This window comes from Idiotropiscis lumnitzeri, chromosome 13 (genome assembly GCF_059441095.1).
Source record: "Idiotropiscis lumnitzeri isolate Australia: NSW breed Sydney's pygmy pipehorse chromosome 13, RoL_Ilum_1.0, whole genome shotgun sequence".
Lineage (NCBI taxonomy): Eukaryota > Metazoa > Chordata > Actinopteri > Syngnathiformes > Syngnathidae > Idiotropiscis > Idiotropiscis lumnitzeri.
Genome location: NC_142403.1, coordinates 3,070,123 through 3,082,845, shown reverse-complemented (window position 1 = coordinate 3,082,845; position 12,723 = coordinate 3,070,123). Strand labels below are relative to the sequence as shown.

The window sequence follows — 12,723 nt, the reverse complement described above, 5'->3', positions numbered from 1 at the left end:
AAATAACAATTAGAGTTAGGAATGTAGAATAACGTATAGTACACAAAATAATTGTTGAAAAGGCTGCATTTTGACTACATAACTATCACTCCCCAAAAATCAACTTGTCCCTAAATATTGTCTTTACACTAGGCATAATTCAGCCAAGAATTCTATTCATACATAACGCAACCTATACCAATTGAGCTCACATTGATACACAAAGAATTAATAATTAGATTGTATGCTTACCGGTACATGTTTATTCTGGAAAGAATTAAGAATGATGAAATTGGGAGTGACCACAGAAATTGGGTCTTCATGTGAGGTCGGTGTGTGTGTGTGTGTGTGTATCTGTGCATGTGTGTGTGGTTCGGGAGCTTTTTGCTTGCTTCAGAGGGGAGGTTAGGCTGGCCCCCATCTGAGAAGGTCTGGTACCAAGAGATAAGCAGGAGGGAAAAAAATCCTACCGCCCTGTGCCATATTAAATTTGTGGAATTCAAACCTCATTATCTACAAGAGTGAAGGCAATGGATGAAGAAGTAAGGTGGAAGGATTGACGAGGTGGAAATGAAGAAGAGATCGTAGTATAGGAAAAAAATATCTGCCATATTCTTCATGTCTATAATTTATTGTAATCAATATAGAGAAAAAACAGTGAAATCACAAAATGTAAGATTTTAATAAATCGGTGCTGTCCTGTGAAATGTCCAATTTTGTAATTTTCTTAAATTTTAACATAAATGGGATGTCTGTAATGCAGAAATCCCAGTCACGTAAAAATAAAAAAATGTGAAAAAATGGGCGGGTGTGTTTTTCACAGGATAGCACCAAAATGTTACATTGCTTTTTAATTCAAACTTTCAACCACTGGCCTGAATTTGACAATTTTGTCAGAAGCAGCTAGCCCATTTTTTGGGACAAATTTCTCTTTAGTTGCTCTCACTTGGCTCTATTTACTTAGCTCACATTTATATTCTCACTGTACACTTTAATAGTTATAAATTGTTTAATAGTTAAGTCTGCAATATACTTAAACTCGCAAGACACAAATTAGTATATTTAGCTTGAAATGACAAATGATGGTTGCAGTGAAACAGAATAAAAGGATTGGGCCACCAAAGGGGCAGTCCGCGGCAGCCAGGCGGCCTTCGCGCTCCAGGCTCATTTTCATTTTCCAGCCTCCCACCTAGACTAAGTTCAGTGGGCATGCGGCTGCCAAAGATGCACGGTAGGCGGCCCCGGCGGCATGATGTAATGCTACTCCAGATATTTTTTTCATCCTTCTTTTCTTCAAAGCCAAATCTTACCCTGAGCTACAAGGCAGTGGCCTGTGAAGACCCAGCCATTGCGACCAGTCTGTAACGGAGACTGAGATTTCGCACTGCTTAGCCCGTGCATAATGCTTAGTACTTTAAAGCACGGGTGTCAAACTAAATTTTGTGCCTAGGCCACATCGTAGTTATCGTAGTTTCCCTCAAAGGGCCGTTATGACTGTGAACCCATATAAATGTACGAAAACCTTACGTTATCCTATACACACAACAAATTAATGGAACGCCAGTAAGTAATTGTTTGTTCAAGAATTTTTCAATTTATTTTAAAAGCGGAGGATAGGTAGTAATTAAATATCTCAGATCCCAATTTTGTTAAAAGTGAAGAAAATGTGCTAGAAACAGGAAGTTGACGCACATGCCCTTTGCGGGACACATAAAATGAGGTTGCGGGCCAGATCCGGACCCTGGGCTTTGAGTTTGTCAACTGTGCTTTAAAGGAACAGGTTAAAATTCACTTTTTAGCATTCCACTAGTTAGTGTCGATAATAAAAATGGTTTAAGACAATTATCGAAACAGTGACGGACCCTGGCGGCACGGTGCGGCACGGCTCCGGCCTCCCTGTGTGGAGTTTGCATGTTCTCACCGTGCCTGCGTGGGTTTTCACCGGGTACTACGGTTTCCTCCCACATTCCAAAAACATGCATTGCAAGTTAATTGGGCACTCTGAATTGCCCCATGGTATGAGTGTACGCACGGATGATTGTTCGTCTATGTGTGCCCTGTGATTGCATCGCAACCAGTTCAGGGTGTACCCTGCCTCCTGCCTGAAGATAGCTGGGATGGGCTCCAGCATGCCCACGACCCTTGTGAGGACAAGCGTTACAGATAATCGATGGACGGATGACTGACCATGTATGCAGTCATATTGGACATTTTGGACGGCTTCACGAAATCCCTGCGACGTCCTGCGCTGTACACTACTGTTCATTTTAGACTTGTTTACCCGTCAATTGTGCTATAAAAGTGCCAAGTATTCCCATAATTTAGATATCACTCCTACAGTCAGGTTTCATGTTCTTCCTAGGAGAGATTTTTCGTCTGGCTTCTACCTGTCAACCTGGGTGGCCGTAAAAGGAGGATCAGACTCCAGACAGCATAGCTCTTCAGGTCACAGAAGCACACAAACATTCACAACGATAAAGTGATATTCTCAACGAGAATGAAAAATATTTCCAACATGAAGATAATAATCCTATTTCTCCATAATGACAGACTACATGACATTTTGAGCAAAATCATTGAGTGACCTGATATTGCCAACTACTTCAACAATCGGAATGAGAAAAAGTGTTTTCGTTGATTTTGGTGAGTATTTGACTCAGTGAATGGTTTTGATCACTAAATATCTCTTACTTCTCTAGAATGACTGATATCATGACATTTTGAGCTGTAGTAAGTAGTGGCCTATCATTAGCAACTACTACAGCAATCAGAATGAGAAAAAGCTTCAAGCTCGGGTCCTCAACCAGAGGCCTGGGAGCTTCAGGGTTTTGTCCAGGATCTTCCCTCTCCCCAGCCACAACTTCTACTATTTTGGAGGGATCCCAAGGCATTGTCAGGACAGCCATAAGACTTAGGTCCAATCCCAAAACCACCCCTTATCCCTTGTCTTGTCACTTCCCTGTTGAAATGGCGTTCACGACCAATAAGACATGTCCCAATTCCACAAACAAGGGGCGTGTTGTCCTTCAGCACAAAGAGAGACCCCGACCTCCCTAGATTCTACACACACCCTCTCGGTAACAAATACAATGTCTTCAGAAATGACATCAATGAACGAGAAGAAGGGGGAAACACGTAAGTGTAAGTAATCTATTTTTGTTTCATAATAGTGACGCGTGGTTTTATCGGATGTTTTATACGTCGAAACAATTCCGTGATTTGTGTTGTGGGTTGAAATACTCTCTTTCGAGCTGGCTGTCGGACCAAACAACAATGCTAGAAGCCAGGTAGTGCAATACTGTTGCTTCTGAATGGCGTGACAAATTCATTTTCATACCAAAGACACTCGATATTTGAAATTTTTAGGTTAATGTAATTAGCCTGGCACGCAGTCGGGCCTTACAGCATCAAAGGTTAGGCTAAATCTGAATTGTTTGCCATCCATTTTTTCATTGTTTTGTTGTGTAATCAATGATGTAATGTAGTTATTATGAGGAAGTAATGTCGCATCTGCTTACGACAAAACCTGCACGTGGTTCGAATTGGTGACGTAGGGGATCTAGTACGTTCCCATTTCCATTTTTCCACCCTTGGTCTTCATCTCCCCAAACAAGTTAAACGGGGAGGGGGAAGACAAAGATAAAGGCTTAAGGGGAAGTAATGGGATTGGGCCATTGTCTCTCCAGCATGTCCTGGGTCATCCCTGGGGCCTCCTACCAGTGGGACATGACTGGAACGCCTCACGAGAGAGGCGTCCAGGTGGCATTATGACAAGACGTCTGAGCCACCTCATTTGGCTCCTCTCAATGCGGAAGAGCAGTGGCTCGGCTGACCAAGATTATCACCCTATCTGCAGAGGAAACTCATTTTGATCGCTTATGTCCGGGATCTTATTCTTTTGGTCACAACCCAGAGCTCATGACCACAGGTGAGAGTAGGAACGTATATTGACCGGTAATTCGAGAGCCTCGGTTTTCGACTCAGCTTCATCTTCACCACGACACATCACAGCAGCCGCTTTGATCCGCCTGTTGATCTCCTGCTCCATCCTACTTGCACTTGTGATCAAGACCCCAAGATGCCTGTATTTTTAAGTCACTTTGCACTTAAGAGAGACAAAAGAGAAGCTGCAAATGTCTTTCAGCCCAATAAACCTTGTACTATGCAACTTTGACAACGTTAAAAGATATTGCAACTATGTTTCATGTTATGTTTCAATTCTGATGATATTCTTCAACTTGCAGAAGAGTTACAGAGTTGAATTTTATTGTCTTATTTGCTTCAGAATCGTTCATGGCTGAGTGAATGAACATTTGTTCTGTTTAACTTTTTACTATATACAAAATATAATTTTAAAATATAAGATGTAGACGGGATTTTTTATTTTCTCGTCTTTTTCAATGTGCAGTTTTACTTTTTCCTCCAACTTTTTCCTCATGCCTCCTGTTTTCACAACTTGGCCAGCTTGACTGCGAGGCTCAAATCAGGAAGACCTCCTCACAGCTCATCCACTCAAAGGACAATCAATGAGAGTAAATTACCAGCGCACAAAACAAAATTGGTGCTTAAAATTGGTTTAGAAGAGGGTTAAGTTCGTCTTGGAGCAACATTTCCAACTTTGTAGAAAGTTAACACTATCTCTTGTCAAGATCATCCATTTTTAATTGCTTTTAGTTTTATTTTATTTGATCCTATTACATTCTTTGCTATTTTTTCCACCATAATTAGTTTTCTTAGGCCATATTACACCCAATGAACCATGTTGATTTCAAGAATAAATGCTTACCTCATAAAACTGCATTGCGAACTGTGTGCGCTTAAATAAAAATTATGCTCAAAGATTAAAACATAAATTTAAATTATTCAAATATTTGTCTGTTTAAGCCGTTTGAATTAAATAAAGAAAAAAACAGGGAGGTTGCTCCTAGTGCCGGCTGTACGTACTGCTGGCAGTAAAATTCAGCCGCCATTAATGAGTTTTGGAGAGCTCTTATCGATATTCACTATACCGTATATGTCTCACTTTGCAACACATCCTAATTATAGGCAAACAGGACTCTATATTGTGCTGAAAATTTTCAGTCGGCAAGCCAGTGGAGTCTTGGAAAAGATACAGAAGGGAGTCTAAAACTCCACACCTTAATTAGTCATTTAGATTGTTTTAGTTATTGATGCGGTGATGCAGAGACTTTTGTGTAAACAATGAGGACAAAACATTTCGTAGGCAAGGAGAAAGAAATGTCATGTGGAATGTGGATAAGGTATGGCGTCGGTTATCACCTTAACCACAGGACCGCTTTTTGCTTAATGATTTGTTAGTGTGTTCATTCTTACTTACATGGATTGACAACATGCCTCTTAAAGGCTTTCAATGTAGTAGTTTTTGTGTACCATTCATTCAGATTTTGCTGAATAAAAACTGAATGCTCTTCTCCTTTAGCATATGGAAGTCATGCTGTGTCCACACGTCAGGTTTGGTTCACTTGAAAGTAATTGTTTTTTTTTTTCCGGGAGGGGTGGGGGTGCCTGGAGTGTTCAGTAGAAATGCAACCATCCAAACCCTGCTGTGCGTCAACACAGATCAAGACTGCTTGAAGAGGGTGGTTTTGTTCTGCTTGCAAATATTCTAGTGCGGTTTGGTTCCTTTCAACTCAAACGTGAAAACTAACCATCGACCAGCCTTCTCCAGCAGAGGATAATAAGCTTCTTGAAAATATATACATACTGGATCCAGTTGCGCTTTTGACAAAGAGACACTGTCTGGGTTAGTTATACCTAGATGCATATGTTGTTTTTTACTGGCAGCTTTTGGTCCACTGATAACAACGTCAGTAAGAAAACAATGTGAAAGAAGAAAATATGGGTGATTCTAAATACTTGCGCTTTGAACTGGACTAGAGAACCAAAATACAAGAATCATCATGGTTGGTGTGAAACCCATGTATTGCGTGCATACTTCTGTTCAACATAGCAACAACATCTCATTACTTTTACAGACTATTCATCGCTAAGTGAAGGATGGCATTGTGCACCTCATCTACATGATAACTGGAGCACATTTACCAAGAACAGGATTACTTTCATATACTACACCTAAATCCAGTAAACATATTTTTTGTTTGATTTATATTTTTCCACATTCAAGCTTGTATGCTAAGAGCTGTTCTTCAGAGTGAAAATTTTCTCCCCCCAGTCTGTTTTCTGCATTGCATCTCTAACACGGTCAATCGCATCACTTTATAATCATGAAAGTGAAAACACGCCCACGACCCAAATCAATATGTTCAGAACTGCGTGTGGGTTTGTTAATGAAATTCAAATCTGTGTAGGGCTTCAAGCTGAGCTAAAATCTAATGAAATTGCTCCATCACTTGAGGAATCACTCATTTTTCGGTTCAGTACACCAATCCTTTCATTAGCCTTTAACAGAGTTCATATAACAGTTTGGCATTGCATACTGAAGCATCATTATGACCACCGCCACTGCCATGAAAAATGCTGAGGTGTTCTACCATAAATTCTCATTAGCAATGAAAATGTACTAGTGTAAATATAATGTTGTGCCATCCAAACAAATGAGAGTCATTACGGATAAATGTCAGGAATAATCAGTCAAATAAATATGTTGACAGGTCTCTGCTCTCACATCGTTAATCATCATGTGCTTTTTTTCGAGTAGCATCTTTCACAAACAAAAAAGATTAAGAATAATTTTGTTGTTTTATGATTCACACACAGTGGCAGGTAAAGACTGTCACATTATTAATAATCATGTCTGGTAGCAAACCCAAAGAATACAAACGTGTATTTTTTTAATTCGTGATTATACTACATAGACCTTATTTTTAGTTCATCTTCTATACTTGCTGAGTACTTGAGTCAATTTGAACATATCCTAACATATATATGTATTTGACAGATAAGTCCCTTGAGGACAATTTCTAACTTTTTCCTGTACAGTGGGCCACCGCTATACGGAGGGATAAGAACCGGGCTGGCCTGCGAAAAGGGAAAAGCCGTATATAATTGATGGATAATGAAATGCATTGGAAAAAAAGGATTAAACCTTTAAAATGTGTTAAAAAAAAAACGTTGTTACCTGTCGCGATCTGCTTTTTTGGCTTAGGTTGTTGGCTTTAGTTTCATGTTTTGCCTTATTCCTGTCGGATGGCCTTGTCAATGTCCCTGATAATTTTCCTCCTGCCTGTCTTGCCGTGTCAACGCTAAGTCTAGTCCTTGTTTGTGTTTTGTGGAGCTCTGTTATTTTGCACTTGTCTTATTTTAGTTTTTTCCAGTTGCCTTGTTTGCTTTGTTTTCTTTACATTAAATTTCCATTTAAGTTACATATGGCTCCCTTACTCCCACTCAACCTCCACGCAAACCTGACAGTTAACATTCATTATTGTAATTTCCTGTGAATAATACCCCCCTTTATATAGTATGTACCCCAAAATAAGAATTAAAAAACATTTTTCTCTGTACTTGTGTAGAATACAGTCATCCAATTTGCTGATATCCTTTATTATCAGTGTAAATCACATGAATGAATAAAGATTCAAAACATGCCAATAAAGTGTAAATGATTTAAGTCCAGGTGAAAAACTCTTGCGCTTTTCCAATACCTATTACTAAAGGCACATACGCATTTTTGAAATAATGTTTTACAAATTTTGTTCTTGCAGTTAATGTTTTATTTGTAATATAATTAATTGAGCTACATTTTGTTTCTTTGTTTTGCTTTTTGTCTTTTTCTGTATGGGCGGGGACGGTGGCGCACTGTCCTTCCAAAATCGAAATGAATATTAGAAATTAATATATCATTTTTAATATTTTATTTTAAATGTTTTATTTATTTTTCTTTTAAACGGGACTATGCAAACCCATGGGCGCTGAACCGCTTATGTACTATTCTTAATCTGATAATACTCTTTGTACTGTGTAACTCTTGATTTTCTTGTTTTAACTGTTTAAAACAATATAGTATTAATTTCAATATGTTCTTTCTATTTTTAATAATGGACATACATTGTCCAATATAACGTCAGTTTTCCAATGACCACGGTACAACAAGCATCAATTATTTTACATTTTTTACAATATATATTTTTATTTAGATGCCAATATCTGTGATGCACAGTGATTGAACGGTTGTTTATTTCAGCAGTGAGATGGCAAAATAAGACGAGCCTTGGTAATTGATGTTGCTGTGTTTAGTTTCATTGAACTCAAATTGACTGCTGGCAGTGAACAGAATGGTAAAAGAACACAGATACACATTAACCATCAAATATACCTGATCATAGTATCGTATCTCATAGTTGAGGATTATTCCATTGGGATGTTCAGGGGGCGGCCACGACAACGAGAAACTTCGGCTTGTTGAGCTCACTTGGTGCATTATGGGTACCACTGAAGGAGCTATTAAAAATGCACACACAGTTAGCATTCTATCATGCAAGAATTATACAAATATAAAATGATGCAATTGGTGTCTGTTGGATTATTTACAACCAGAGAAGAAACATGTTTCACCATCATGAAAATGTGGTTGCCACTTATGGGGTAGCAAAAATAACACTTAGAATGCATTTTAAACATAATTTAAGAGCCTGTTGGCTAAGGTGTCGTGTTTATTTATGGTTTTGCTGCTGTGATTTTTACGCTGGTTTTCCTCTCATAATGTTATTACTTGGAGAGGTGAAGGGATGGGATGATAAATGGATACCGACAAGCAATGGTTGTTTGGATGATAAACAACAGCAGTGAAAAAACATACTAACCATTGCTACATTTCCTCATCCAATTTGTTTACCAGTTTTATGGGGATCATGATCATTTAACCAGTGATGTAACGATGGCTTTGAAATACTGAATTCTCGGGATATGTTGGTCAAATCATCTTAATTTGACCGTATGAGCCAACGAAAACTGAAGAGGCCTCCTTACACAAATATGGAATATTTTATCATTCAGCATACTGTTGGTTGCATCACTTTTAACTACTTTTCCCCCTCAGAAGGGTAAGCAGTTCACGTAATGGATGGATATGCTCAATACTTATGCATGGTTTTTGAAGCCCTTGTTGTTGAGTACTAAAACATTGATGGCATGAGGGATTTTTCAAGGTCTGTTCAGAAGGTGGTGAGGAAGACAATGGATTACTTATTGAGAATGAATTTGCCTGGGACACTGGAAATGAGGAAAACAAAGTGACTTACATCTAAATCGGAACATTTCAATCTGAATGCAGGTGGGTAGTTCACTGGAGTCTGTCTCTATAAATTATTGATGGACCAGCAACTTGGTTGACTTTATAGTCTATGAGTTGTATGCCATCAGAGACTGGAAAGGGGGCGGGGCCAGTGGTTGATGCCAAGAAAAAAAATGTGGCAAAAAGGAAAGCATGATGAAAGCGGCAGGAACAACACAGAGGAGAGAGGAGGAAGAAAGACGACAGAGGGAACGAGATGACAAGCTGCGAACATGTTTTATGAATTAAAAGGCTGCTTGCTCAATTTCCTTTATCCCCCTAGACATCCCTTACTCACATAATCCACATTGCCCTAGGGCACGATTATACACACCCCACAGATGGCCGCGCACACGCGTTCATCGACACAATGCTTTTGCACTCACCAGCTTGATTGGTTGTAATGTTGATTGACACCTGCTGGGCGGGATAAGGGCTCTTGTTGGAAACGCCGTTGACTGCCTGTAGAATATGAACAGAATCAGCATCTTACATTATATACATAAATGATGGATGGGTGGATGATAAACATACACTCTCATGCCACCAACATTATGGACACCTCAATGCAATGGTGTCGCGGACCAAATCTGGTACTTGGGCCTTGAGTTTGACACCTGTTCCTTAATGACATCCAATACAAGAACTGTATCTCACCATTACGCTTTAAAAAATATAAAAATGGTCAGTTTTGTGGTTTTATCAGTATATTTGCCTTTGTGGCTTGTCGTATAATTGAACTGCATTGCTTGCTGTACTAACAGGGGGCTATCTTTTTGCTAGATGGGGCAAAATAAATAATAAATTGTAGCTGTCACAGGCAGATTTTATCATCTGTGAGGGAATTAAGCAAATGCTTACTTCCATAACTGCTGGCAATACCATCTTCAGACGAGTCATTTCAAAATGTACACTGTAAATATGTACTTGATACAAACATGAATTTGAAAAAACTGGACAATCTGTACTAGCCCATCTGCTGCACCTTGTGTTAATAAAAGTAACAAAGAGCCTTCCAAACACATCCCAGTCGAACTAATTTTAGCCAGCATCAAAGGATTAACTTTGCAATGTTTTGGTTTGTTGTCACAGTAATCCGATGGTGCCAAGACACGATTATTTATGCAAACTCTGAGCAAGAAAAACTCTGATGTCCATGTGCTTTATTTCAGCATGACAGTGTTTCAGTGCCATGTCAGGCAGACCAGTGGCCTGGCATGGGGTTGTCCAGTAGAGGTGTTGGTTGTATTAAAAGATGTTCGTATTTTTGTTTTGTTAGGTTGCTTCCTTTTGCTACAATGCCATCGATAGGATTCTCTGCCTGCATATTGGATTGCTCTTTTGGGAACTTTTGACTTCTCTTACAGGTGTCTTGCATTTGAAATATGGTACATCTACTGTATTTTTCAGACCATATTACACAATTTTTAAATACATCTATTTCAATACATTTTCATACATATTAAAGGGTGCATTATCCGTGTGAAGCATTGGATGTTAAATATTTTTTTCTAATTGTGCAGTATGTTTATGTAATAGATTTAGCTAGGTTCAGACCCGACAAGAATTACAGCTTGCATGCATTTTTTCACCGTGCAATTAAACGGGGTTGCTTCAACCGTAAAAAAGGAAAGCGTCCTCTGTCAGTCAAAAAAAAAATTTACCATTACTAGTCAATCTGGAGACGAAGTGGTTGTGTTATTGCTTTGGTTGTGAAATCTTGGTTGAGCAATCAACAACTGTAAACAAGTCAGATACACAAACTTCCTCATTCCCCACTATCCAAGCCTGTGGTTTTTTTGCAGCTATTGGAAGCTGGCTTGTGTCGTTTACCTCTCTGTACTGCACACTGCAATGATATTGTCGGATCGGAAAGGCGCCGGCAGAAACGGTCGGCTTGCGTTCGGTCTGACCGCAGCATGAAGATTGTACTTCTGCTAAAATTTAGTCATTCGTATGTCTTCCTTTGAGGACGCAGGGGCTCGGGACTCCAAGTTGGGCTCACCTATTTCTGGGGTTGAAGTTGTGCTTACTAATAAGCTCCTGGGTGGCAAAGCCCCAGGGATGGATGAAATCCACTCAGAGTTTCTATAGGCTCTGGTTGTTGTGGGGCAGGATGGTTTACACACTCCTCCAACATCGCATGAACATCAGGCACAGTCCTTCTGGATTGGTAGAGCAAGTTGGTGGTCCCCCTCTTCAAGAAGGGGGGCCGGAGAGTTTGTACAGCAGAGGGATTTCCCTACTCAGCCTCGCTAGTATGGTCCATTCAGGGATGCTGGAGAGGAGGCACCATCGGAAAGTCGAATTTCAGATTCAGGAAGAGCAGTGTGGTTTTTGTCCCGGCCGTGGAACAGTGGACCATCTCCACATTCTCAACAGGATCCTCAAAGCTGCATGGGAGTTCGCCCAACATGTTTTGTGTGGACTTGGAGAAGGTGTTCGAATTATGACCTTTCCGAAAGTCCCAGAAAATCACAATAGCCCATCACTAGTGCGCTATTTTTAGAATGGGACCGCATGCCACTCATGTGGTAATTGGGGGATATCTGATGCCCGTTGGAACTACGTTGCTGACCCTTGGTAGAACCCATTGCCTTTATAGTTAATAAAGATTTTATTATAGTCTTAGTTTGTACAACTTGATTACAATAGGATTGATCTCAATGGGAAAATTGGCTTTAAAAGATAACCAAATTGTGGTCACATTCTGAGGCACTCATCCATCTTTTTTTAAAAATGGCCATTTATTCAAGCGAGCATATCAGATCAAAATCATTTTCTTCCAATTTCAACATGAGGGTGATCTATTTTTTTTTTGATTGCTTCAACCAATGCGGCACGGTGTCCAACTGGATAGCTCGACGGCCTCACAGTGTCGAGGTTGTGGGTTTGATTCCGGCTCCGGCCTTCCTGTGTAGAGTTTGCATGTTCTCCCCGTGCTTGTGTGGGTTTTCTCCTGGTACTTCTGTTCCCTCCCACATTCCAAAAACATGCATGGCAGGTCGATTGAACACTCTAAATTGCCCGTAGGTATGAGTTTGAGCGCGGATGGTTGTTCGTCTACGTGTGCCCTGCGATTGGCTGACAACCAGTTCAGACAGCCGAAGACAGCTGGGATAGGCTCCAGGACCCCCCACCACCCTTGTGAGAACAAGCGGTACAGCTAATGGATGGATGGATGCTTCAACCAACACACGTTAGACAGTTTAAAATATTTCTAACTGTGTATGTCTGTACCAAATTATATATGGAAGATTATTGTGAAATTGTTATTTTGAGCAGATTTGATGCATTAACTAGATTATAAATCTTGTAAAAAATCTTCGCATGATATCGATCAAACTGGCAAGCGGCATTAATATGAGATGTGAGATAGCCACAGTTCAATCATGCACTATGTTAAAACCCCACACTGCACTCACAAGGACACTGAGGTGACAGTTACAAGACAGGTGACATTGGAGCAGGCACTCAGGCTTGATGGTAAAGTT

At 39.9% G+C, this 12,723-nt stretch overlaps 1 protein-coding gene across 1 annotated transcript in view; it reads right to left on the bottom strand.

The window, feature by feature from the left end:
* Positions 1 to 12,723, bottom strand: part of LOC148324046 (ephrin type-B receptor 1-like) — a 105,407-nt gene that overhangs the window by 43,647 nt on the left and 49,037 nt on the right. Inside the window, exons 8-9 of the mRNA XM_088314038.1 lie at positions 9,616 to 9,691; positions 8,273 to 8,397 (exon numbers count right to left, since the gene is read on the bottom strand). Of these exons, the coding sequence (XP_088170164.1) occupies positions 8,273 to 8,397; positions 9,616 to 9,691 (201 nt within the window). The remainder of the gene's footprint in view (positions 1 to 8,272; positions 8,398 to 9,615; positions 9,692 to 12,723) is intronic.